At 41.3% G+C, this 27309-nt stretch overlaps 1 protein-coding gene across 6 annotated transcripts in view; it reads left to right on the plus strand.

Moving 5' to 3' along the window:
• Positions 1 to 27309, plus strand: part of corin (corin, serine peptidase) — a 261008-nt gene that overhangs the window by 94933 nt on the left and 138766 nt on the right. For all 6 annotated transcript variants that reach the window (XM_068035959.1, XM_068036006.1, XM_068035969.1 and 3 more), the window contains exon 5: positions 14353 to 14531. In XM_068035959.1, the coding sequence (XP_067892060.1) occupies positions 14353 to 14531 (179 nt within the window). The remainder of the gene's footprint in view (positions 1 to 14352; positions 14532 to 27309) is intronic.

The following is a 27309-nucleotide window of genomic DNA, read 5'->3' on the forward strand; positions in this document are numbered from 1 at the left end:
CGACGTGCCCACGCTAGCATGTATACGTGATGCACACATGCAAATAGAGACAGGAAAGAGCCGAAGAAAAATAAAGTGGAAACATTTGAGGCAATATCTGAAGAGTTGTTAAGGTTCTTCAAGCTCACTATAGAGTCCTTGATTATAGGTAGATCTTGCTTTTCGTTGGGGCCTAGTATTCTTCTTAAACCTTGTTCGCAGTATGGGAGGCATTTCTCTCTTGGGGTTCATGTGTCTTCAGTGGATTCAGAGGCTAGTGAGAAAGAGATGGGAGCAGATAGGAGAGCTCTTCTCAGTCCAAGAGCAAACACTCTTTCTGAGTTCAAATTCTGTGGCCAGTTCAAAAGAAAACCCTGGAACAGCCAGTTAGTCCTATGACCAGCTGGTCTATCCAGTCCTGGCCCTTGTGGATTGTATTCTCCTTTGCAGACCCTGGAATGCGTTTCCTCACCTTCGATGTCTGTTAGTATGTAAATATTTTTCCCAGCCACGGCTGATCTGTTTAACAAGTCATTTCCTCACTCTGGCAACAGCTAAAAATCAATGTTCATGACAAAACCAATGTGCTTCATTCTTGGCAGGTGGGGGCCTGCACGGCAGAATATATGGTAACAAAGGGCAGATATAAGTAACACTTTTAACTTTGATTTGTTAACAAAATCAGTGAAAGGAAGGTGATGCACATAGTCAAATTAATCAATGCAGTGCTAGGATGTCTATTAAGAAAATAGGTCAAGAAATGGAACAGGCTGGGGTCATTACAAGAGAAGACTTTGACAGCATATGACTGGCCATGACAATTTATAGGGAGGGAAATAAAAGGTACTGGTCTTGAAGAGGTTGGAGTGGTGTATGGGCTACCTACTATGTATTGTGTTAATTCACATGATGTATGATTTGTAAAATGCAACAGGATTTAAGCCAGCTTTTCTCTTTTTCCGTTGTGTCTCCATTTATAATGGGAGCAAGAGATGTTCTATGACCCCAGGCATTCTTAACCTATGCTTGGTTGTTATTTTGCAATGATTACAGTATATTGTTAGTAATTTTAGAATTTCTTTTTGCATTATTATTATGTTTATTAATAGCTTTTAAAAATAAATTAGAGGTCCAATTATTTGTAACTCCTTAAGTAACAATTAAGTTTGTTATTAAAGCATCTTAAATACAATATTTTATGGTTTAGTTGGCACCAAATAAAAGGAGGGGAGGATTTCTCCAGACTCCAGGCCACTTCTGCAAATTTTTAAATGCCACCTGCCAATAACCAAGGACAGCAGCCTCCACTTACTGTAGGGCTTGCTTGCTGTAAAGGGCCTAGGCATCTCTCCCCAGTAGAGAGACAGTTGGTGATGTTTAGCTTGAGGGTCACCACTCCTCTAGCATGGGGCAAGGCAAGGAGGTAGGCCTCCATGAACTACCGCAGCCAGTACAGGGATTGAACCTGCGCTGTTGATATCTTTCTGTATCATGCACTAGCCGTCTAGCCAACTGAGCTAACCGACCTTCCTTGATGTAGGGCAGAGCTTTGCCATCTGCAGCAGTGGCACCTGCAGCAAATTTATAATCACTGCTAGTACTTGGCATGGCTGCCTTTGCCCTGAACTTTTAAACCCAGTTGACAATATTAAGCCTGGTGCTGATTCTTGCCGGGCATGATTCTCTGCCATTTTCTGGAGAGGGTGCCATGGAGTAACCTTCCTTACATTCCTTCATGCAAAAGCTGTAAAAGTGGAGTTTGGGTCAGCTGAGCTCTACCTCTGGTCGATTGACTGTATTTCATGCCTCTGTATTTTAGTCCTTCGGTTTTTGGCCGTCATTATTTTCTCACACTCCTCCCACCCTTCCCCCACCATACATCTTTGCAAAGGCTGAAAATGTCTATGAATTATTTTTGAGATTTCTGAAAAGGCTCCATCATTGTAATAAGTAGCCCCTTATCTTTGATGTAGCTGATTGTTTAAGTTTGAGCAGCAGCTTTTTAAGTGCTACTTGCTTTCAATATTCAGCATCTGACAGGCCAGCTGTTTACACTGCCAGTACAGAATTTGGGCCCTGTGGTGCGGTCTAGGTGGCTTTTGGCCAAGATCATTCAATCAGTCCTAATATCTCTTCCTATTTACATATGTTACTGGATTGTGAATCGGTACATAAAGCCTTATGAAATGCTAGATCCAAAGCTAGCTGCAAAATAATCAAAGCAGTGCAATGGGGTTCTGCTGAAAATGCCAGCATTCTGTGATCTTGTATAAATTTAGAATCTGTCCTACATTTTCCTCATGACAACAAAACCCTGCCTGTGCCTTCCAATGATCCATGGTTCTCCAAAAGCATCATCACACGAGTTAGCAAGTTGGAAATTTTCAGGCTCACTAGGATCTCCCATCTTGTGAAATGGAATCACACTGTGGTCTAGAATATGTATGCTGCATGCCTCAAACAGCTTATTCATCAGCCTCAGAAGGTAGAGGATGAACAGGGGAGGTTGGGGGGGTGGTGTGCGGGTGGCGGTTGGTGTGGGTTCTAAGGTTCCTAACCACTACACTTCAAGACCATTGCAATTTGCCCCCCTCACCTAAAGCAGCTTTTAGGAACTTACATGAATGCTTTCCACAACAGCTGCCTTATCGTGAGCTCGATGGTGCAGTGCAGATTTCTCTAACTCCAATTGAAGTAGTACAAGAAGGCCTTTGACCTGTGCCGCACACTCCAATACTTTTCCACAGCTCCAGGCAGGTGGTCTTTACTGCATTCTATTGACTCTAATTCAGTGCAGAGCTGATCACTTACATGGGCTAAGACCCTACGTTGAAGAGTTTCTTCTTTGAAATGGCTCCTGTTGCAGGTATTGTGGGGTGTTTAAGTTAAGAGTGCAGTAGCAGAATACTTTGTCTGGTCAGCTGGGCTGAACAGAAGGTAGTTAGTAGACATGGGATACACTGATTCAGTGGTCAGCTGGAGCTCTAGAGAGGGTGCAGAGGAGATTTATGAGGATGTTGCCTGGACTGGAGAATTTTAGTTATGAGGATTGGCAAGGGTTGTTTTCTTTGGAACAGAGGAGGCTGAGGGGAGACCTTACTCAAGTGCATAAAATTACAAGGGGTCTAGATAGAGTGGATAGGAAAGCCTTATTCCCCTCGGTTGAGGGGTCCATAACCAGGGGGCATAGATTTAGGGTAAGAGGTCGGAGATTTCTTGGGGATTTTGGGGGAATTTTTTCACCCAGAAGGTCTGGAACTCATTGAAAGGGTGGTAGATTAGTGTGCCATGCATAGGTCAGAAGTCCTGGGTAAGCTCATCCATGATCAGTGGAGTGCTGGTGGTTGTGAAACTGGGGAGTATATGAAAACAGCAAATATCGTCATTTGAAGGTTCCTACATTCTTTCATCAAAGTCATGTACTTAAAACAATATTTAGTTAACAGTGACAGAGAACATAATTATATCTTAACTGTCAGATTTTCCAATAAAAAAGCATTAAGTATGAGAATACGTGGCATGAATCGCAAATGTAAATATATTTACTTTGATAAATGGTCTAATAATGTTGGACCTTGAATAATTATGTGGAATGAGATTATCTTCTGCACCAAAGTCAGCAAGTTTAAACTTTAATCGGAAAGCAACAGTTCAGTTTAGCTCACTTTGAAGAAAACTTTTAATTATTGACTGTAGAAATCATTTTAAACACCAGAGAAAGGAAATATCTGATGGTAGATAAATGTGTTAGTAAGACTATAATGGCCAGCATATTTTGTTGTGTGCCTGAATATCCTAGTGTTGTTTTTGGGAACCTGATATCTTTCATTGATGTCTTCTACATAGATTGTAGATCTTTTCTATCAGATACATCTGATACCTCCTACTTTGTGAGCCTTTAGAAACTCCATTGAAAAAAATACACTTTGTTGCAAAACATAATTTTCTCCATTGGACGCAGATTTGCAGAAGATGTTATCATCCATTTTATTATTGATATAATTCATGCTTTCATGAACAATAGGTTGGACGAGCATCTAAAATTTATCTATAGTTTGGGGGGACTGGGTGAGACTGCTCTCACCTGTTTCCATTCTTATCTATCTAATCGTAGCTAGCGTATCACTTGCAATGGCTTCTCTTCCTGCTCCCACACTGTTACCTCTGGTAACCCCCAAGGATCTATCCTTAGTAGTTCCCTCCTATTTCTCATCTACATGCTGCCCCTCGGTGACATCTTCCAAAAGCACAGCATTAGTTTTCACATGTGCACTGATGATACCCAGGTCTACCTCATCACTAACCTCTCTTGACTCCTCCTCTGTTGCTAAATTATCAAACTGCTTATTCGACGTCCAGTACTGGATAAGCGTAAATTTCCACGAAATAAATATTGGGAGGACTGTTTTCGGTCCATGCTCCAAACTCTGTTCCCGAGCTACCAATTCCACCCCTCTCGCTGGCAACAGTCTGAGATTAAAACAGTCTGTTCAAAAACCTGGTGTCACATTTGGCCCTGAGATGAGCTTTCTACCATATATTTGCGCCATCACTAGGACCGCTTATTTCCATCTCCGTAAAATCGCCGGACTTCACCATGTCTCTGCTTATCTGCTGCTGAAACCTTCATTCATGTCTTTATTATCTCTAGATTTACTATTCCAATGCACTCCTGGCTGGTCTCCCACATTCTACCCTTCATAAACTTGAGGTCATTCAAAACTCTGCCCATTTCTTAACTTGCACCAAGTCCCGTTCGCCTGTCACCCCTTTGCTCGCTGACCTTCATTGGCTCCTGGTCAAGCAACACCTTGATTTTAAAATTCTCATCCTTGCTTTCAAATCCCTCCATGGCCTCTCTCATCCCTATCTCTGTAATCTCTTCCAGCCCCACAACCCTACAAGATATCTGTGCTCCTCTAATCTGGCTTCTTGAGCATCCCTGATTTTAATCGCGCCACCATTGGAGGCGGCACCTTCAGTTGCCTAGGCCTTAAGCTCTGGAATACCCTCCCGACACCTCTCTACCTTTTTTTCCTCCTTTAAGACACTCCTTAAAACCTACCACTTTGACCAAACGTTTGGTCATCTGACCTAATATTTCCTTATGCGGTTCAGTGTTATATTTTATTTTGTAATGCTCCTGTGAAGTGCTTTGGGTAATTTTATTACGGTAAAGGTGCTATGTAAATATGTGTTGGTTGGTCAATACTGTCAGAATTTATAAATGTGATTGAAGTCGTATTAGATAATATACATTATGGCTTACCGTGTGTTTACTTTTGTGTAAACATTCTTCCATAACATCGTCCGCTCACTGTACACCACCCCCCACCCCCCAAACCCCAATTGTTAGATTCTTGCTGGATCATGATTGCTGGTGGGTGGAACACTCCTGTGCCTCTGGGTTCCACAGGAACATTTGTCTTAAAATAAATTTACTTTTTGATGGCAGCTGCTGCTTAGGTCCAGTGACTACTGAAGAATCCTATCCAGAGCAGGACTACAGACTGCTCTGCTCATCACTCACCTGTTTAGTTCAGTGGATCTGAAACAGGTTTTTCTTTTCCATATGTAAGGGACCTACTGCCTGTTTCAAGTGGACACCTCGGCAGCCTCCTGTGCCAATATGGCAGTGCCCATACCTGTGGCATTGGTCGGATGCAGGATGTTGGTCACCAAAGTTAGGTCCAATTTCTACCCTATGATGTTCTTTGAATAAACAGGAATGTGAAAATGAATCATTAAGATTATATCATTGGAGAATGACCTCATCATTGTATTGCTTAATATAAATTTGCACTGGCCTTGCACCAGTGTACATGATGTAAAAAAAAAGTTTGAAACTGGCCAGGGCTTTCCAAAAAAATGACAACTCCATTCCTTCCGAAGCTAAACAACCAGTGATACAAGATAGGACTTGAGGGCACACAGCAAAAATAAAAGAAAAAGAAACATGGGGTCACTTTTCATCTTCACCACCTGAAAATCAGTTGGATCTACAACAGGCGGGCAATAGGCTGAGCCAGGTTATTGTCCATGCACTAGAGACAAAAATTTACCCCAAAGTTACATTTTTCCCTTGAAAAGTAATTAATGGATATTTGAACGTAGTCACTACAGTTATAAGAACTGTCTGTTAACCTGCACAACCTGATGCATTATTTTGAGAAAAGAATGAAATAAATCATTCCATAGAATGAGTATAATTTTCAGAGCTGGCACAGGAAGACATTTCTCACTTTGTTTTTGTTTTCAACTATAAAACAAAACCAAATGTATCTAGAAATAGAAAATTAAACTGGTGACTTTTCCGGTTCTCTCGTTTCATTTTCTCGAACGTAAATCTTATTTTTATTTTGCAGTAAAAGATATATATTTTCAAGTTTTTTTTATACTTGTCCTCCTCTCTTTTCTGCCAGCTTTCTCCCATATTTTTCTCTTTTGAATTTAGTGTCCCTCTGACACTTGGTCACTTTTACCTTCTAACCCCAGGGCAGTGAAACAATTCTAACAATTCCCCTCCAAGCCACACACCATCCTGACTTGGGACTAGATCAATGTTCTTTCACTGTTGGTGGGTCAAAATCCTGGAAATCCCTTCCTAACAGCATTGCGGGTGTACCTACACACCAAGAACTGCAGCGGTTCAAGAAGGCAGCTCACTACCACCTTCTCAAGGGCAATTAGGGATGGGCAATAAATGCTGGTCTAGCCAGCAACGCCCCCATCCCATGAATGAAAAAAAACACCTGTACTGTACCTACACTTAGATCAGCTAACCCAGCAACACAGGGAATCAAATCTGGGACATTACTGGTCTACATAACTCAGTTATTCAGTGGTTTAACTAGCTGAACTCTCGGGTGGGTGCATTTTTCTGTTTTAAAAAAAACTAGCATTTACGTAATTTGTGTACATTTGTGCATTATGTGTAACTTCAAAATTCAAGATAATGATGGACAAATATGTGAGAGAAACTAGCTAGTTGATTCCAGTTTTTCAATGCTCCTGTTGCTCAGTCATTCCTAGTCAGGTCAACCTCTCTTAACATACAGTGGAGCTCTAATGAATTGAGTGTTCAAGGTGATGACGCTGGCCTAACTCCAACAGAAACTACTTTTAATGTCATCACTGGATGAAACATGACTAGCAGTCAGATTGGAAGAATAAAGGGTGATGCTGCGTGATGTGGATCATTTCTAATCAGTCTGTAGAAAGAAATACAATGTGGTTTGCATGCTAAATTCTGCAAGCAAGTGTAATTTCCTACACTCATGTTATCCACTCCAAAGCCCCATATGTTTCTCAACATTAGAAAGCATTTACTGAAAAGACACAGGAGTTTACGAAACTACTGTTTGCAATATTAACTAATGGTCTTAATTAACAATTTATTATTCACTATTTAAGGTGTGAACCCATTTATTCTAAATCTAGGAGATAAACCATGGCAGTAGGGGCTGAATCATTTAAATGATACCATTCTTCTTAGCTGGGTTTGGTGATGAATTTGTATCACTGCTCTGAGCTAGTCTTCGAGGTGATGTATGCAGACTACTTCAAACTTGAAGCAGTGTAGTTCACTTTAGTTACTTCTGTCTCCCTTCCCACTTAATGAGTTAAATTGGTATATTCATTGCAGACAACAGACAGCTAGCAGATTGATGTGAGCAGCGCTGCTGCTTCTGCATATTATTAGCCCATCAAAATTATAAATGACACCTAGAAAATTACTATCTGACGGTTTTATGCTGAGTTATGGGTGTATTTGTGCTGCTGATATATACCCATTAGTAATTTGGTAAGGACTGCTCAATTTATTTCACTCATGATCATTACAGCCAGCGGGGAGTTCTGGAATTAAACACTCCTTACAAAGGTGGCTGAGTGATCCCTGTGGGACAAGTCCCTTTTTTAAAACTATTTTCATGTTATTTTCTGGAAAGGTAAATTTGCTGTGGGGCAGTAGACTTTTGTACATGCTTTTTATTTTCTTCAGAGAAAATTCTTGATCTAATCCTTGTCAAGTCCAATTTTAAAAAATAAAATGAGTAGCCATTGTAACTAGATGCAATCACGATTAAAGATTTTAAAGAAACATTTAACCTAAATTAGGTCCATTTTGTAATGGCTGTACATGGAATGAACAATGTAAATAGGTGAAATTATCCTGACAAATGGACCTTTGGGCTGCCTTGACATGCTGCCAAAAACCATGAAATATTGAAATGGCAGGTGAAATGGAAAATCCTGTCAAAGGTGCTTACATGGAAACATTTCTGGAAAAACAACCCAGATGCTAAGTCGGGTATTACTCATAGCAAAAGGATGCTTAGCACTAATGTAAATGCATATTTAGGAAATTACTTTTTAAGCATACCCAACTATAGTTACACAATTATCTATCATATTTGTACAGTAGCAAGAAATTAAGAAATCACCTTTTTAAGGCAGGCAAGACCACTATTTGGGTTATTAATTTTCCTCACCACACATGCAAGGGGCTAGAAATGTTTTTTCTAGCCCACCTGAGCAAGGAATAACTTCTACCTACTTCACTGAACTGCTCCTAATCCTGTCCCAAATCCTGGGGTCTGGGTCATCAGCATAACATGAGTGGATGCCTGTGTGAGTTTTGACACTACTGGGCATTCACATCAGCAGCAGGAGGGGGGCAATTTTCCTGCAGCATCTTGCCAAGTATAAGAGGGCTGGATGTACCAATCATATATCTTTAATAGATAGCTTTAATACCAAACTATTTCCGAGTAAAATATTACATTTGCAGTTTTCTTTTACAGGACTAGTTTTTTATGTTATACTGGGCTCCACTACCATTGGGATTAAACCTTAATATAGTAGGGCATACATTATGCTGGGCGCAAGTGAGACAGGATTGCCTAATTTTGGGACTGCCCTATCAAGCAAATGTAAACGATACCATGGCACTATTTTCAAGAGCAAGGGAGTTCTCCCTGATGTCCCGGCCTATATTTATCCATCAATAAACACCTTAAAATAGATTCTCTGGTCATTATTACATTGCTGTTTGTGAGACCTTGCTATGCACAAATTGGCTGCCACATTTCCTGTATTATAACACTTCAAAAGTACTTAATTAGCGGTAAAGTACTTTGGGACATCCTGAGGACTTGAAAGGTGTTATATAAATGCAAGTCTTTCTTTATAATGGGAATAGTTATATCAGGTGCAGTCAGATTAAAATCAATATCAACCTGTAACTTCTTTGTGACTGGCTGGAATTTTCATTTTAAAAGCAGCATTCTTTAAAAAAATATATGGCAAACCTTTCGCAGAACAGCATGTGTGATAGGGTTGTATTTTGTTTCATGTGTTTATAAATAACTATTAGTAAAGCTAAGCATTTTGCAACCTTTGCTCTCAAGTGATAATGTTGATCAGACATGAATGTACAATAAATCATGAAGTATAATGCACAAAAGAATTCCAAAAGTGGTGGAGGTGTTATATTATACAGGTGTTTCTACTCAAAGATTTTTGGTAGATGTACTTGTTTGTATGATGTAATTCCATCTCAGACTAAGTGCCATATCATGTTCCAGTGTGACATTTCTATTGCTTGAAAAATTCTCTGGCCTTTGAGTGTGAAGATGCTGAGCCATGCCAAGCAGTCCCAAATTTGAAACTGCTATGGACTCAAAGCCACAGTGAAATAAGTTGAAATATGTTTTTCCTTTATGTGTTTCGGCAAGAAAACCTTTATCCTTTTGGTCTAAATTGAAGTAAAACCCATTCCTGAAGTGTTGAAAAAAATTTCCATCTAAAGTTTTGTGCCAGATGATCCTTTTTCCCTGTTTATTAAAAATTTAGCCATTTTTATTAGCTGCCCTTATAGGTGTTGGGTTTCAAAATGTGTCTGTGTTACGCACAGACTTAAAATAGACCAAAGCCCAGGATTGATTTTTGTGGCCACTATCATACAGCAGGGTTATTTTTTTCCAGCAGCTGTTGTTGATTTTGTGTGAGTGTATAAATCTTGCATCCGATCACAGGTGCCAAGCCATTATAGTGTATAACCAGTACTGCTAACTGGAGCACATCTCTTTGACAAAAACTTCTGAGTTTGGATCTCTTTTATTTTAATCTTTTGGATAAAGCTGCATACACAGTAGTGTCTTTTGCCTCACAAGAATTATATCAACATAGTTGAAGTGGAATTACAGGAATTAGGACCATTGTACATTTCCCAAATTATTTCACAATTTTTTGATCCGTGGCTAATTGTTGTGCCCCATATTTGTGACTTTAGTATGTGCGTTTTTAATTATTTTTTGAAGAGTTGTCTAGTTTATATGGTATAGGATTACAGTATTTCAAAAGCCATAATGTTGAGGTATAGACTATAAATGAAGGATACTTGGATGTTTTTACTTTGCATTCCAGCCATGTACCCCTATTGATTTAGTCATTCAATGACCTGAACATGAGGAATGCAGAAAATAGGTTAATTAATGCCAAGTTAAGTGGCACCTTGGTCAAACAATGTGCAACAAGAACAAGCTTCTCTAAGATTGTACTAGTCAGTTTGTTTAAGAATGCATACTAATCCCAAGCATATTCTTTCTGACGTCATGAGTTCGATATAGTATCCATAATGGGTCACAAAGGAATTCTAAAGACAATCTTTATCAACAAGTCACAGTTCTGTTTAGAAAATAACATTCCAAAACCTAAATGTTTATAGAGAGAATGAAACCTGTTTAGTAATATCCCATATATAACTAAAAGTGCATAAGTTTTGATAAATATCCTTTAGGTGCAAGCCAGTGACAGGGATTGTGATGTAAATCAAAAATAATTTCCTTATATAATTGTCTATTCCCTTCCCCATATACACCATCTCTGCAAGAGTATTTCTTGTATTCCTTTTGGTATGAGGAAAAAAATAAACTTGTTGACTCCATCAGTTGCAATTTAAAGGGGATACTTTGAGGAAGGAAGATAAAAATGTCACGTGCTAGCAGCATGATTATTTTGCAACTCAACCTTTGTTGGTGTGAAGTTTATCATTCTGTTCGTGTTAATAAAAGGTTTCTATGCTATTTCATGGTAATAGCAATGTCTTTTTTGAACAGGTTTATCAGTAACTATAGAACATTACATAACTAATATTTCTTCTGTCATCCAACTTTGATAAACAGTCATTGGTTGAATATGATGGAAACATTATTGTTTATTTCAACATTATCATCATCCTCATCCATATCATAAAGCCATTTTCTCCCTTTGCCTTCTTCTCCCACCTAAAAAAGACTATTCTGGGATGTCTCATTCTTCTCTTAATTTGATTTGCTATTTTACTGAGAAGAATGGCTTCATTAAACATTATGAACAAACCTTGACATTACCTTGCTAGAATTGTTAGGTTTACATTATCCACAAAAAAGAAATGTGTACACTGATTTGTTTTCACCGGAACCACACTTGAAATGCTTTGCCTGGTCCTGTGGGAGATTTGAGTTGCTTGGATAATTATAGGAAAAGCTTTGCTCAGAGGAAGGACAGAATGTATCCCAGCAACTGCTCCAGGTAGCACTGCATCGTGTTAAATCCTTCTCCAATATTGGCACTAAGGATGGCATTGGGCTTTGCTGTGACCCTTGTCAACTGTCTCAGGTGACGATGATGCTCATCCAGTATCCTTTTTTTGTGCACGGCCAGAGTCTGCAGGATTTGGAGCCAGCAACTAAATTCTGCAGAGCCTCCTTTCCCCACTGTCAGATCCCACATTCACCTTTGATTGTCTCTTACCCAGTGCAAAACCTTGTTTAAAAGTACCTATGTCTCTCTGGGTGGATTTGTTTGGGCTGGTGACCAAGAGATAAAGGACTGGATTTTGTAGTCCCGCCACCGAGAGTGACAGCAGGCATGGAAAATGGCGGCTGTCCCCCATGGGACCTGCGCTGCCGCAATTCTGCAGCGGGTGGCTACTTTACATATTCACGGCGTCCGCCCCCCCAATTACGTGGTGGGAATGGCATTGATGATGCCATTCACGGTGTCACCAATGCGGAAGCAGGTGGTGGTGCCATATTTAAAAGGCTGCCAGCCCTGCAGACAGTTCAACAAAATGCAGAGTTGACCCCGTTCCCTGTACACAGTGCAGATTTGCCCCCTTCGCCCCTTCCCTATGCACAGTGCAGATTTGCCCCCTTCGCCCCTTCCCTATACATAGTGCAGATTTGCCCCCTTCACCCCTTCCCTATACACAGTGCAGTTTCCCCCCTTCCCCTTTCCCTATACACAGTACAGAGTTGCCCCCTTTCCCCATTCCCCTTTTCCTATACTCAGTGCAGAATTGCCCCTTCCCCTTCTTCCCTATACACAAAGTGCAGATGTGCCCCCTTCCCCCCTTTTCTATACACAGTGCAGAGTTGCCCCCTTCACCCCTTCCTTATACACAGTGCAGATTTGCCCCCTTCACCCCTTCCCTATACACAGTGCAGAGTTGCCCCCTTCCCCTTCTTCCCTATACACAAAGTGCAGATGTGCCCCCTTCCCCCCTTTTCTATACACAGTGCAGAGTTGCCCCCTTCACCCCTTCCTTATACATAGTGCAGATTTGCCCCTTTCCCCCTTTCCATACACAGTGCAGATTTGCCCCCTTCACCCCTTCCCTATATACAGTGCAGAGTTGTCCCCTTCACCCCTTCCCTATACACAGTGCAGAGTTGCCCCCTTCCCCTTTCCCTTATACACAGTGCAGAGTTGCCCCCTTCCCCTTCTTCCCTATACACAGTGCAGATGTGCCCCCTTCCCCCCTTTTCTATACACAGTGCAGAGTTGCCCCCTTCACCCCTTCCTTATACACAGTGCAGATTTGCCCCCTTTCCCCCTTCCCTATACACAGTGCAGAGTTGCCCCCTTCACCCCTTCCCTATACATAAAGTGTAGAGTGCACCCCTTCCCCACCTTGATTGCGCTAGCTTTCCCTGGATGGGAAAGTGAAGGCACGTGAGTGCCGCTCGTTGCGCTGAGGATCGGGAACTGAAGCTAAACTCGTTGTTGTTTATATTTTAATTCATGCAAATGTGTTATTTAAATATGCTAAATTGGGTCCTGTCGCAGAGCGGCGGAGGGGCCGCCACACAGCTTCCCTGCTGCTGGGAAGATTGGCACCGCCAATCCCTGCGTTGGGTTCCATGGCGGCCTCTGCTCCTCCGATTTTCTGCCCCCCCCCCCCCCACCATGCCACGGAACCTGACGTCTGGCTAGGAACAAAATCTAACCCAAAGAGTGAATTTCAGCGTGGGTGAAGATATAGCTTGTTGGACAAAGAAGGCCTTCTTCTTCCTCCTCCTCTATTGCATTTTGCTTTAAGTCATTGAGAGGAAAGGAAAATGAAGAGATGTGAAATGGTATGGAACTACACTGACAATTCCTTTGTAGTTTTTGATGGTGCCCTGTCATTGTCTCTTGCTATTGTGTCTGTGCTCCCAATATTGTAGATGGCCCAAACAAACATGCAGATGCCATGGGCCCTCTTAAACCTCTGTTCCCAAAGAGTCAGTTGCATGGCTTCCCTGACTCTTTTGATTCTTGCTGCCCACCTTCTCGCCTAGGTCGCTTGCTTTCTTCAGTGCTGCATTGTCCCTTTAGACAGCAGCAGATTTTAAACTGTACCACTACTCCAGGTATTATTCACCTCTCCTCCAGCCATCTATTCAGGGCATCCTTATGACCTAACACTCCACCTCTGCATGCTTTCTTGCTGCATCCTGTTATGTTTACGCCGGATTGCTGGATATATTGTGTATATCTGATTTATCTCAAAGCAAAACAGATATCACACTTGCATTAAATCACCAACTGGTTTATTTACAGCACTTTAATCTATCTCAGCTCTTGCAAGATCTCAGCACATGTCTTCTTCGGAACAGTCTCTGTTTAGCTGTAAAACATTCTAGCTATGTCTCTTTTGGTTTCAGTTTCAAACTAGTAAGCTCTACTCATAGGCTCAAGCAATCAAGCACACTAAAAACAGATAAGTGGACAGAATAATACAATTAAACCCAAATTAATCAAACACTACACATCCTTCACACCACACACCCCCAACCCCCACCGCACTGATGGCATTGCAGGGTGATTTACATAATCTACATTTCCTTCTACCAGCTACCATTACATGTGAAACTGTACCTTGAGGAGTCAAGGTAAATTTTTTTGACTGGTGTACATACGTTTTGAAGTATTTTGGTGTTTTCAAGTTTTAAAATCTACTATGAAAAGGCTGGAAATATTATGCTTTCTAAATTTTAATTAAAAGGAAAGTCCTCGTAATTCATATTTCTATTCATGTCAACACATGTTATCTTATTTATTTAGAGCAGTAATTCTACCATGCATGTCATTCTGTGAGGCTGCGAAGGAAGGCTGTGAACCATTATTGCAACAGGTGGAGGCTGGATGGCCAGAGTTCCTTAAATGCTCCAGGTTTGTCAATGATACAGGAATGGAAAACACCAGCAGGATATGCTTTTCACCACGGCAAGAGGAAGGAAAATGTAAGTTGAATATTAACTACCTATCACCACTCTAGGTTTCCATGTAGCCTCTTAATTTGTGTCACTCCCCTACATCATAAGATCAGCTTCTCAGTAGCCACTGATTCTTGTGACTATATTGTGCTGTTTGATTGCTAAGTTTGAAATGATAGCCTTTGAAATCACAAATATTAAAACACATTGTACCCAATTCTTCTTTGAGCATCCTATTCAAATAGATTTTCAAAATCTGGTTAGACATATCCCATCTAACTTTAACTCTCACCGGTAAGCACATTTTTCAGATTTCCCCTACTGCTTCCTTTGATGTCCTCTGATATTTTACTCAGAGTTCATTTTTATCTAAAAGGGGTGGCAAACCACCTGATTTAAAAATATATAAATGTAGTGGCCAAGTTCTGAATTATTGTAATTATTTTCTGCTTCCCAATTTCTCCCTTCCTTTTGTGAAGGAGTTGACTCATGCAATCATATGGTGCCATAGACAGCAGCCACCCTTTATTACCTCATCAAAGTAGTCATCATGTGTGAGCATAGAATTTGAGTGTTGGCACACTGTTCATCTATGAAGGCATCATATCTGAGCCCAATTCTCTCATCAGCCATTGTGCACAAACACACACACACACATAGGCACACATACATTCACACACACTCTCTCTCCCAAACCGAAGGGCATTAACTGTAGCCGCCTATAAAAATGCCTTGGCTGATATCCGCTACCTCAGCCTTTCCATTCATCTGTATGTCTCAATTACAGACTGCTTTACGAACTGTCACTAAGAGAACTTGCCCTCATTATTAACCTTTTCATTTCCTTCAAGAAAGGTGACAATTACACTGAATGGGAAATCTAGACTGGGCCGAAAAAGGATTAAATAATTACCCCGAATTGCCATGGCTATTCTCCTGATCTCCTGGCATAACTTTGGCCCTAGCAAAATGGTATCAACAAGCTGAAAATGGCCATTTATGCTTTCTCTCTTGGGTTCTGCTGATCTTACACTGAAGTTTAGCAGGAGCTCAGGAGAACAACCCCATGAAATTCAGAGCCAACACAGAAGAAATTCATTCATGTAGCACTGCTTCTAGCTTCCATTGATATCATTGAAGAGCTCAGCACGGGCTGCGCAGGTAGTGGACCGTGGCACTGCTTGCCCCAGTGAATTGACGTAGGTCTGCATAGCAACAGCGTTCCGCAAACAAATTTCTCTCCTAATATGTTTTGTTTCAAGGAAAAATGTTTAATATTGCCGAGTCTAATGGTGGGAAAAAATATTGTAAAAACTATGAGATACCGAGCACTTAAAAAAAAATCCAGTGCCCAAAACAGTTTTTCAGAAATATGTGGCAGACCACCTTCAAGGTTTCACATTCCTTCATCCCACATTACATTCTCAGCTCATCCATGCTTGGCTTGTTAATTTGACTTTATGCAGACAGCTTAGTCAGCCTATGCACAGGATAAATGTACTATGTTTCTGTTTAGTTTAGAAAATGTTTCTGTTGGATCATAAGTTAGCTTCTGCGCATCTAGATATAACTCTATTTTAAATATAATTTCAGGCCGTAGTGCACAGAAGACGTGACCATGTCTTAGCCTCAGTTCTAGTTTTCCTATAATTAAATAGTAGTATGTGAAGCATACATTAGGATTGGGAATAAAAACATAATGGGGAACATAGAGAATTTTTTTTCATGCATTCGGTTATCGAAGGAATTGAGGGAATAAAATAAACATAGGAAGAGAAAACAAGTCAAGACTTCAGGGAAGTGGAATGAGATGTGTTCCCCACATAGCAGGAAGTTAATGAATGCAATCCCACTGAGTTTCTTTAAAGTATATTTTTAATTTTATTAAATGTGAACAGTGCCGTTGGAGAATGGAATCTGTTTTCAAAGGTTTCTGGTAGAGTAGTGAAGTGTCCACTGATTGCAATCAGGTTCTTGTAAACAATGTCAGGCATATCATTCTAGTACAAGCATAGACATGATGCACCAAATGGCCTATTTTTGTGTGTAATATCTATAGCTGAGATAGAGAAAGAAAAATGTAAAAGTGGGGGCAATGTAATTGTTCCATGAGGATTCTTTTACCTACAGATTTTTGAAACAAATAATTCCTCACAGTAAGTATGATTGACATATTATAGTAAGAGCTGTGTAAGGAATCTGAATTGTGACGCACAGCTGCTACTTATGTTCTAGTAGAATAGTGACCAAAGCAGTTTAAAAATGCAACTCACTTCAACAGAGCTTTGCTGATGTATTGACTCATGAATAATGGAGGTCATTTTAGAGAATGTTGTTGGAAGAAGCTTCTGTATAACTTAATCCCACTAAGAAGGTTTTAATTAGAACTCCATATTAACAAGCTCTGTGTTCCCCACATAGCAGGAAGTTAATGAATGCAATCCCACTGAGTTTCTTTAAAGTATATTTTTATTTTTATTAAATGTGAACAGTGCCCTTGGAGAATAGAATCTGTTTTCAAAGGTTTATGGTAGAGTAGTGAAGTGTCCACTGATTGCAATCAGGTTCTTGTAAACAATGTCAGGCATATCATTCTAGTACAAGTCCAAAAACATATCCTCGTCAAAAAAAGGCATTCAAAAGGCATTAGCAATGTCGTGTTTAATACTTGGGTAATGCTACAGAGAATTTCAGGTAACCATTCTAATGGATATAAAAATGGCCATAAGATATACAGTAGCTCACAAAAGCTGCTACTGACGTGCTATGTTGTAGTGTGAGAAGGGCATGCATCCAAACCTTGCAATGATTTGCACAGGCTGGGCCAATTGTAGGATAGACACATTCCCATAACCTCATTTGAACCTGTATTAAGTAATTTTCTAAGTTAAGATAAAGAGGGAGGAAAAAAAGCACAAATACCAGAATCTGAAATCAAGATCAGAAATGCCTAGAAATACCTGGCAGCATCTGAAACAAGGAAAGTTAAGCTATGGTTTCAGATTGAGATGTTCTGATGGTCTGCCACGTATTTCCATAATTTTCTCTTCATATTTTGATGCTTACAGTTAGTTTTACTTTGAAAGAGGAGGAAACACTTATTTGTCCAGTGAGAAAATGAGTGAAAACATGGATCCTGAAATTCCACAGGGGTTCTACTAGTCTCCCATCATAACTCCAATGGGAGTCTGGTAGAACATTCAGGATTTGGCATAAACAGATGTTTTCTGATGTTTTCCTGAGGGTTCTACTGCTTTCCCTGCCAGAGTTACATTGGGAGACAGGTAGAATCCCCATGGAAAATCCCAAGTGGGGCCAAGACTCTGGGCATTCCCACTGTAACTTTGATGGAGACCTGCCCCAAACAAGGATAACATCATAGGAGGGGGACATAGCTAAGGGCAGGACTGCCAGGTGAAGAGTTCTTGTGTCCTAGGAACATAGGAAGATAGGAACAGTAATAGGCCATTCAGCCCCTCGAGCCTGACCCGCCATTCAATGAGATCATGGCTGATCCGCGGCCTAACTCCATATACCTGCCTTTGGCCCATATCTCTTAATATCTTTTCTTAACAAAAATCAATATATCTCAGATTTAAAATTAACAACTGTTCTAGCTTCTAGTTTGTGGGAGAGAGTTCCAAACCTCTACCACCCTTTGTGTGAAGAAGTGCTTCCTAACATCTCTCCTGAACTGTCTGGTCCTAATTTTGAGACTATGCCCCCTAGTTTTAGAATCTCCAACCAGTGGAAATAGTTTATCTTTATTTAGCCTATCTTTTCCTGTTAATATCTTAAAGACTTCAATCAGATCACCCCTTAACCTTCTAAATTCGAGCAAAAACAGGCCTAATTTGTATAATTTCTCCTCATAACTTAACCCCTGTAGTGCAGGTATCAATTTTGTAAATCTACGTTGCACTCCCTCCAAGGCCAGTATGTCCTTCCTAAGGTGTGGTGCCCAGAACTGCTCACAGTACTCCAAGTGGGATCTAACCAGGGTTTTGTACAGCTGCAGCATAACCTCTGTGTCTTTATATTCCAGTCCTCTAGATATAAAGGCTAGCATTCTATTAGCCTTTTTGATTATTTTCTGCACTTGCTCGTGGCATTTTAAAGATTTGTGCACCTGAACCCCAAGTCTCTTTGGACATCCACTGTACTTAACCTCTTCCCATTTAGAAAGTACCCTTTTTTGGTCCAAAATGGATAACCACACTCTTGCCCACATTGAAATCCATCTGCCACAGTTTAGCCCACTCACCTGGTCTATCAATATCTCTTTGCAATTTTATGCTATCATCTAGACTGTCTACAATGCCGCATAACTTTATATCATCAGAAAATTTGGATATATGACTTATTGTTCTCAGTCTGGTGAGGCATTGATGGCTTGGTATAAAGAGAGACTTTCATTTATATAGCACCTTTTGTATTCTTAAGGTTGCCCCATAATGCTTTACAGCCAATGAAGTACTTTTTAAATGTAGTAACTATTGTAAGGTATGCCAAATGAAAGTTCAGATTCAGGCCCGCCAAATGGTGAATCTGGGGCTTATCTGGGAGGTGCAGGTCGAGAGCGGGGCCTGATCCCCGAAGAGATAAGAAATTTAAAACCAATTTTTGTCTCCCTTATAAAGGGTGAAGATGGGGAAAATTCCAGCATTTTCTAAACCTTTGTAGCCACTGCCAATGTCATGTTATGTTGGGTTACAGTATGTGACATAACCCGTCGCTGGCTTCCTTTTGGGAGACACAGCCTCTGCAAGTACTGTTCTTTCTATGGTGCCTTGCATTGCTGGCTATGTGTTTTATATGGGTGTAATTATTATTGAGTTCTATTGATGTGGTAATGATAGAAAATAGGACCATGTCATTACAATTTCATTTAAATCTCCCAGCTTATTTCAAGGTGGCCGCTTCTGCCAGTTGCTGGATGTGACACTGGAAAACTGTGTGCATATTAAAGTAAGGATCCTGCATTACAGATCCTTGACCTATTTCCTCTCAACAACAAAAACAGCAACTTGCATTTATATAGCACCTTTCCGGTAATAAAACATCCCAAGGCTCTTCACAGAAGCATCATAAAACAAAATTTGACACCCAACCACATAAAGAGAAATTAGGGCAGATGATAAAAGCTTGGTCAAAGAGGTAGGTTTGAAGGAACGTCTTAAAAGAATAAAGAGGGGTAGCGAGGCAGAGGTTTCGGGAGGGAATTCCAGAGCTAGCGGCCCAGGCAGCTGAAGGCATGGCAACCAATGTGGAGCAATTAAAATCAGAGATGCTCAAGAGACCAGTACCCCCAATACCCCCTGAAAATTAGACAGTATTCATTGGAGAATCCAGGCTAATGTCCTAGTATGTGCTCTGTTGAACATGAAACTCTAGACTTTATATTGCATGTTCTCAGTGAGAGCTCTTTGTGTTTGTTTTTTTTGCAATATGCACTTTATATTATACTCATACACCCATTTTCTAAAACTGCCTGCTAGGGTTGTGCCATTTACCAAAAGTAGTACATGCTGATTACATCGTTTCTGGGACTTCCTTCCTCTTGAGCTGTTTCAGTGGCAGATCCATTGTTTGTTAATGCAACACTATTTCTAAAGCGGACAACGCAAGGAGCCCAATTGTTGAGTTTACTTTATGCAATGTTTACACTTAGGGAGATGAATTTCCACGTTGTCCTTCAGCTAATCAGCTGTAACTTCGGCAGACAATCTGTAGAAGACCTGTAGACATGATGTAAATGCTGTTTTTATTGGCAATGGTGAATGAACGAGGTACCCCTGCAGAAATTCAGTCCCTAGTAATTTTAACACATGGAAGGAGGAGGCTTCCTGGACAGCTCTACCCTTCATTCTTCATTCTAGCGATCTCAGCATATGTGTACAAGAGACAAAGCTGAAGTGTTTGTAAGACCATTGCACTCAGCAGCCCTCTCAAGGTCACCACCAGCATAGATGCCATGTCTAACCTATTTGGTTCACTCAATGTGACAGGAAGAGGGGCTGAGAGCACTGGACACTGCAAAAGCCATGAGTTATGAGAGCATCCCAGATGTAGTGTTGAAGATTTGTGCACTGGAACTAGCTACTCTCTAATCAATTTACTCTAATGTAGCTATGAAACTGGTAGCTATCTAACAAAGTAGAAAATTGTTGCAAGTATGTCCTAGAACCATAGAAAAATTACAGCATAGAAAGAGGCCATTCAGCCCATCATGGCCGGCCAAAAGAAAACGAGCTGCCCAATCTAATTCCACCTTCCAGCACCTGATCCATAGCCTTGCAGGTTACAGCACTTCAGGTGCATGTCCAGGTACCTTTTAAAAGAATTGAGGGTTTCTGTCTCCACCACCATTTCAGGCAGTGAATTCCAGACACCCACCACCCTCTGGGTGAAAAGGTTTTTCTTCATGTCCCCTCTAATCCTTCTACCAATCACCTGAAATCTGTGCCCCCTGGTAATTGACCTCTCCGCTAGGGGAAGCAAGTCCTTCCTGTCTACTCTATCTAGGCCCCTCATGATTTTGTCTACCCCAATTAAGTCACCCCTCAGTCTCCTCTGTTCTAAAGAAAACAACCATAGCCTATCCAATCTTTCCTCATAGCTGCAACTTACAAGCCCTGGCACCATTCTTGTAAATCTCCTCTGTATTCTCTCCAAAGCAATTATGTCGTTTCTGTAATATGGTGACCAGAACTGTACGCAATACTCCAGCTGTGGCCTAACCAGCGTTTTATACAGTTCCAGCATTACATCCCTGCTTTTGTATTCTATACATCGGCCAATAAAGGAAAGCATTCCATATGTCTTCTTCACCACTCTGTCTACCTGTCCTGCCACCTTCAGAGACCTGTGAACATGCACTCCAAGGTCTCTCACTTCTTCTACCGCTCTCAATATCCTCCCATTTATTGTATATTCCCTTGCTTTATTTGCCCTCCCCAAATGCATTACCTTACACTTCTCCGGGTTGAACTCCATCTGCCACTTTTCCGCCCACTCAACCAAACCATTGATATCTTTCTGGAGTCTATGGTTATCCTCTTCACTATCAACTACACGGCCAATTTTTGGGTCATCAGCAAATTTCCAATCATGCCTCCCACATTTAAGTCCAAATCATTAATATGTACCACAAATAGCAAGGGGCCCAACACTGAGCCCTGTGGAACACCACGGGAAACAGCTTTCCATTCACAAAAACATCCGTCGACTACTACCTTTTGTTTCCTGTCCCTAAGCCAATTCTGGATCCAACTTGTCACATTCCCCTGTATCCGATGGGCTTTCATTTTACTGACTAGCCTGTTATGCGGGACCTTGTCAACTGCCTTACTAAAATCCATGTAGACCATATCCACTGCACTACCCTCATCAATCCTCCTTGTTCCTTCCTCAAAAAATTCAATTACGTTCGTAAGACATGACCTTCCCCTAACAAATCCATGTTGACTATCCCTCATTAATCCTTGCCTTTCTAAGTGGCAGTTTATCCTGTCCCTCAGAATTGATTCTAATAATTTACCCACCAGCAAGGTCAGACTGACCAGCCTATAATTATTTGGCCTATCCCTCGCACCTTTTTAAACAATGGTACAATGTTCGCAGACCTCCAATCATCTGGTACCTATCCTGCATCTAGTGAGGTTTTGAAGATGATGCTCAGCGCATCCACTATTTCCTCCCTGGCTTCCTTTAACAACCTGGAATGCAGTCCATCTGGCCCTGGTGATTTATCCACTTTCAAGGATGTCAGACTCTCTAGTACTTACTCTCTCATTATGCTTATCATATCTAATATTTCACACTCCACTTAGCGACAATATCTACAATGTTTAATAACAATGTCTGAATCTAAATAAAGGAAACTAGGAAGGTCTGAGGCACGAGTTGGCTATGGTAGATTGCGGAACTTTACTAAAAGGGTTGACGGTGGATAATATTTAAAGAACGTGCGCATTAATTGCAACAATTATTCATTCCTGTCTGGCGCAAAAATAAAACCAGAAAGTGGCTTACAAAAGAAATTAGGGATAGTATTAGATCCAAGGAGGAGGCAGATAAAATTGCCAGAAAAAGCAGCAAGTCTGAGGATTGGGAGTGTTTAGAATTCAGCATTTTGGAAGGTCGAATTTGAATGCAGAATACAGGCTTAAAGACAGGATTCTTGGTAGTGTGGAGGAACAGAGGGATCTTGGGGTCCATGTCCATAGATCGCTCAAAGTTGCCACCCAAGTTGATAGGGTTGTTAAGAAGGCGTATGGTGTGTTGGCTTTCATTAACAGGGGGATTGAGTTTAAGAGCCGCGAGGTTATGCTGCAGCTCTATAAGGCCCTGGTTCGACCACACTTGGAATATTGTGTTCAGTTCTGGTCGCCTCATTATAGGAAGGATGGTGGAAGCTTTAGAGAGGGTGCCGAGGAGATTTACCAGGAGGCTGCCTGGACTGGAGGGCATGTCTTACGAAGAAAGATTGAGGGAGCTAGGGCTTTTCTCATTGGAGCGAAGAAGAATGAGAGGTGACTTGATAGAGGGGTACAAGATGATGAGAGGCATAGATAGAGTGGATAGCCAGAGACTTTTTCCCAGGGCGGAAAGGGCTATCACCAGGGGGCATAATTTTAAGGTGATTGGAAGAAGGTTTCGGGGAGATGTCAGAGGTAGGTTCTTTACACAGAGAGTGGTGGGTGCGTGGAATGCGCTGCCAGCGGTGGTGTTAGAAGCAGATACATTAGGGACATTTAAGCGACTCTTGGATAGGTACATGGATGATAGTAGAATGAAGGGTAGGTAGTTAGTTTGATCTTAGAGTAGGTTAAAGGTTCGGCACAACATCGTGGGCTGAAGGGCCTGTACTGTGCTATACTGTTCTATGTTCTATGTTCTAAAGGAGGACAAAGAGGTTGATTAAGTGGGGCAAAATAAAGTATTTGAGTAAACTTGCAGGGAACATAAAAACTGACTGTAAAAGCTTCTATAACTATGTGAAGAGAAAAAGATTAGTGAAGACAAATGTAGGTCCCTTACAGTCAGAAATGGGGGAAATTATAATGGGGAACAAAGAAATGGCAGAACAATTAAACACATACTTTGGTTTTGTCTTCACAAAGGAGGACACCGATAACCTCGCAGAAATGTTAGGGAACCAAAGGTCTCATGAGAGGGAGGAACTGAAGGAAATCGGTATTGGTAAAAAAAATGTACTAGGGAAATTAATGGGGTTAAAGGCTGACAAATGCCCAGGCCTGATAATCTACATCCCAGAGTACTAAAGGAAGTGGCCCTGGAAATAGTGGATGCATTGGTAGTCATCTTCCAAAACTCTATACCTACAGATTGGAGGGTGGCAAATGTAACCCCACTATTTAAAAAAGGAGGGAGAGAAAAAACAGCGAACTACAGACCAGTTAGCCTTACATCAGTAGTGGGGAAAATGCTAGAGTCTTATTATAAAGGATGTGACAGCAGAACACCTAGAAAGCATAAATGAGATTGGGCAAAGTAAGCATGGGTTTACGAAAGGGAAGTTATGCTTAACAAATCTACTGGAGTTTTTTGAGGATGTAACTAGTAGAATAGATAAGAGAGAACCAGTGGATGTGGTGTATTTGTATTTTCAGAAGGTTTTTGATAAGGTCCCACATAAGAGGCTAGTATGCAAAATTAAAGCATGTGGGATTGGGGATAATATACTGGCATGGATTGAGAATTGGTTGACAGACAGGAAACAGAGAGTAGGAATAAACGGGTCTTTTTCTGGGTGGCAGGCAGTGACTCGTGGGGTACTGCAGGGATCAGTGCTTGGGCTCCAGCTTTTCACAATATGTATTAATGACTTGGGTGAGGGAACTAAATGTAACATTTCCAGGTTTGCAGACAACACAAAACTAGGGGGTATATGAGCTGTGAGGAGAATGCAAAGAGGCTCCAATGTAATTTGGACAAGTTGGGTGAGTGGGCAAATGCATGGCAGATGCAGTATAATGTGTGAGGTTATCCACTTTGGTTGTAAAAACAGAAAGGAAGATTATTATCTGAATGGTGATAGATTGGGAAAGGGGGAGGGGCAACGAGACCTGGGTGTCCTTGTACACCAGTCACTGAAAGCAAGCATTCAGGTGCAGCAAGCAATTAGGAAGGCGAATGGTATGTTGGCCTTCATTGCAAAAGGATTTGATTATAGGAGCAAGGATATCTTACTGCAGTTATACAGGGCCTTGGTGAGACCACATCTGGAGTATTGTGTGCAGTTTTGGTCTCCTTATCTGAGGAAGGATGTTCTTGCCTTGGAGGGAGTGCAAAGAAGATTTACTAGGCTGATTCCTGGGATGGCAGGATTGATGTATGAGGAGAGATTGGGTCGACTAGGCCTATATTCACTAGAGTTTAGAAGAATGAGAGGGGATCTCAAGAAACCTATCAAATTCTAACAGGGCTAGGCAGGCTAGATGCAGGGAGGATGTTCCCGATGGCTGGTGAGTCCAGAATCAGGGATCACAGTCTCAGGATACAGGGTATGCCATTTAGAACTGAGATGAAGAGAAATTTCTTCACTCAGAGCGTGGTAAACCTGTGGAATTCTCTACTGTGGAGGCCAAGTCATTAAATATATTCAAGAAGAAGATAGATATATTTCTTAATGCCAAAGGGATCAAGGAATATGGGGAGAAAGCGGGAACAGGGTACTGAATTAGATGATCAGTCATGATCTTTTTTGAATGGCGGAGCAAGCCCAAAGGGCCAAATAGCCTACTCCTCCTATTTTCTATGCTTCTATAATCCCTCTCCTTTGTGAAGACAGAGACAAAAAACTCATTAAGAACCCTGCCCACATCTTCTGTATCCACGCACAAGTTCCCTTGTACTTCTCTGATAGGCCCTAGCCTTTCCTTAGTGATCCTCTTGCTCTTAATGATAAAACATCTTTGGGTTTTCTTTGATTTTACCTGCCAATAATTTTTCATGTCCTCTCTTTGCTTTTCCAATTTCCTTTTTTACTTAACCCCTGCACTTTCTATACTCCTCTAGGCTTTCTAAAGTATTAAGATTTTTGTGGTCCTATCAACAAAAAGCAGAAGAACCCTATTGTTACTGCCACACTTGACTATTGCAATGCTCTTCGGCTAACCTCTCATATTCCACTCTCCATAAACTTGAGCTCATGCAAACATCTGCTGCCTGTAACCGAACTCACACCAGGCCCCACTCACCCATCACTCATGTGCTTGCTGACCCACGTTGGCTCGCGGTCAACCAACACCTCAACATGACAATTCTCATCCTTGTGTTCAAATCTGTCCATGGCCTCTTCCCTCCCTATCCCTGTAACTCCTTGTGGCTCAGCAGCCATCAGAAACTCTGTATCCCTCACTCCCTTCACCCCACCATTGGTGGCTGTACCTTCGGCTATCTAGGCTTTAAGCTCTGGCAATCCTGGCCCCCACAAACCTCTCTGTCTCTCCACTTCTCTATCCTCCTATAGGATCCTCTTTCACTAAGCTTTTAATCATACTTCTGAATGTCCTTCTTTGGCTCAGTGCCAAATTTTGCCTAATTACACTTGTGAAGCACCTTGGGCTCTTTACCTGCATTCAAGGCACTATAGGTTATTGAGGAAACTGCTGTGGAATTTCAATTCCTTTGTTCTATGCTGCATTCTTTTTATACTGAGCTATGGTCAAAGGAAATCATACCTCCTACTGTGTGCTGGACCTTCCAAAAGAATTAAATAAACTTTCTGTGACCTTTGTTTGTTCCACTAAAAATGGGCACTGAAATGGCCTAAAATTTCCTCAAAATTAATTATGATTTAATTTTTTTTCACATCTGGCAGTGTCCAGTAGAGGAAGTTACATTTAAGTTTCCTGGGTCTGCTCATTTATATTCCCATTGGTGCAGTCACTGGCATAAAACCTGTGTAAATACCATCCGGAAACTTCTGTGTGGCCTTTAACAATGCAGTTCAGCTTGCCTTGTTCTTCAGCAGATTTAGAGGGCAAACAAGTCAGATAGCAACAGTGCTTGGCTTCTTCACTTTCAAGTAAGTTAACTGAATATCTCAGCAATCTTCCTCTTATACTTGCATAAAATGATGAATACACAGACACCACTTGGACTCAAAGGGCAGTAGAGCATCCTGAACTTCACTGATTCTGACTTCCAAGCCCCCTTTGAGGAAATTAAAGGCAGGTGGCACAGACTGCTGGGTGTGGATGCCACCAAGCCACCCAAAAATGTAATTCCTACTGCTCAGTGGTAAGGGACACTGGCACTGATTGCCAACTCCCTCATTTCCCAGGACTGCGGAATCGTGTTGCAAATAGTTTAAAGATCTCAACGGCGCAGGCAAGGCAACACACTGGGCACGCTCTCATTTTCTTCCATGCTCACCCTGAGAACCAGCACACTCTTCACCCTCTTAAAGTAACACTCCCACACTGTACTCTGGTTAAAGGCAGCTCTAAACACCTACCCAGTTTCCCTCACAGCAACTACTTATAAGCACAACCTTAAAACCCTTTCCTCCATTTTTAACAGCCTCATAGCACATCTCTTACTTCACCTCTCCAATATCACTTGGCACATGCTCCTTTCCTGCTGGCCTTATCCTCATTCACTCATTTTGAAGGACAAATTGTCACACAATGTCTGCCATTGTGACCTGTCCATCTTTAGACTCCTCACCCCCTTCAAAGACCATGGAACTAGCTGGAACTCACTTGGCTCTTGTCATTGGAGATGGCAAGGTCAGTGGCATCTTGTTGGAACCATGTTAGCTGAACACTGGCTG

This window comes from Heterodontus francisci, chromosome 1 (genome assembly GCF_036365525.1).
Source record: "Heterodontus francisci isolate sHetFra1 chromosome 1, sHetFra1.hap1, whole genome shotgun sequence".
Taxonomy (NCBI): domain Eukaryota; kingdom Metazoa; phylum Chordata; class Chondrichthyes; order Heterodontiformes; family Heterodontidae; genus Heterodontus; species Heterodontus francisci.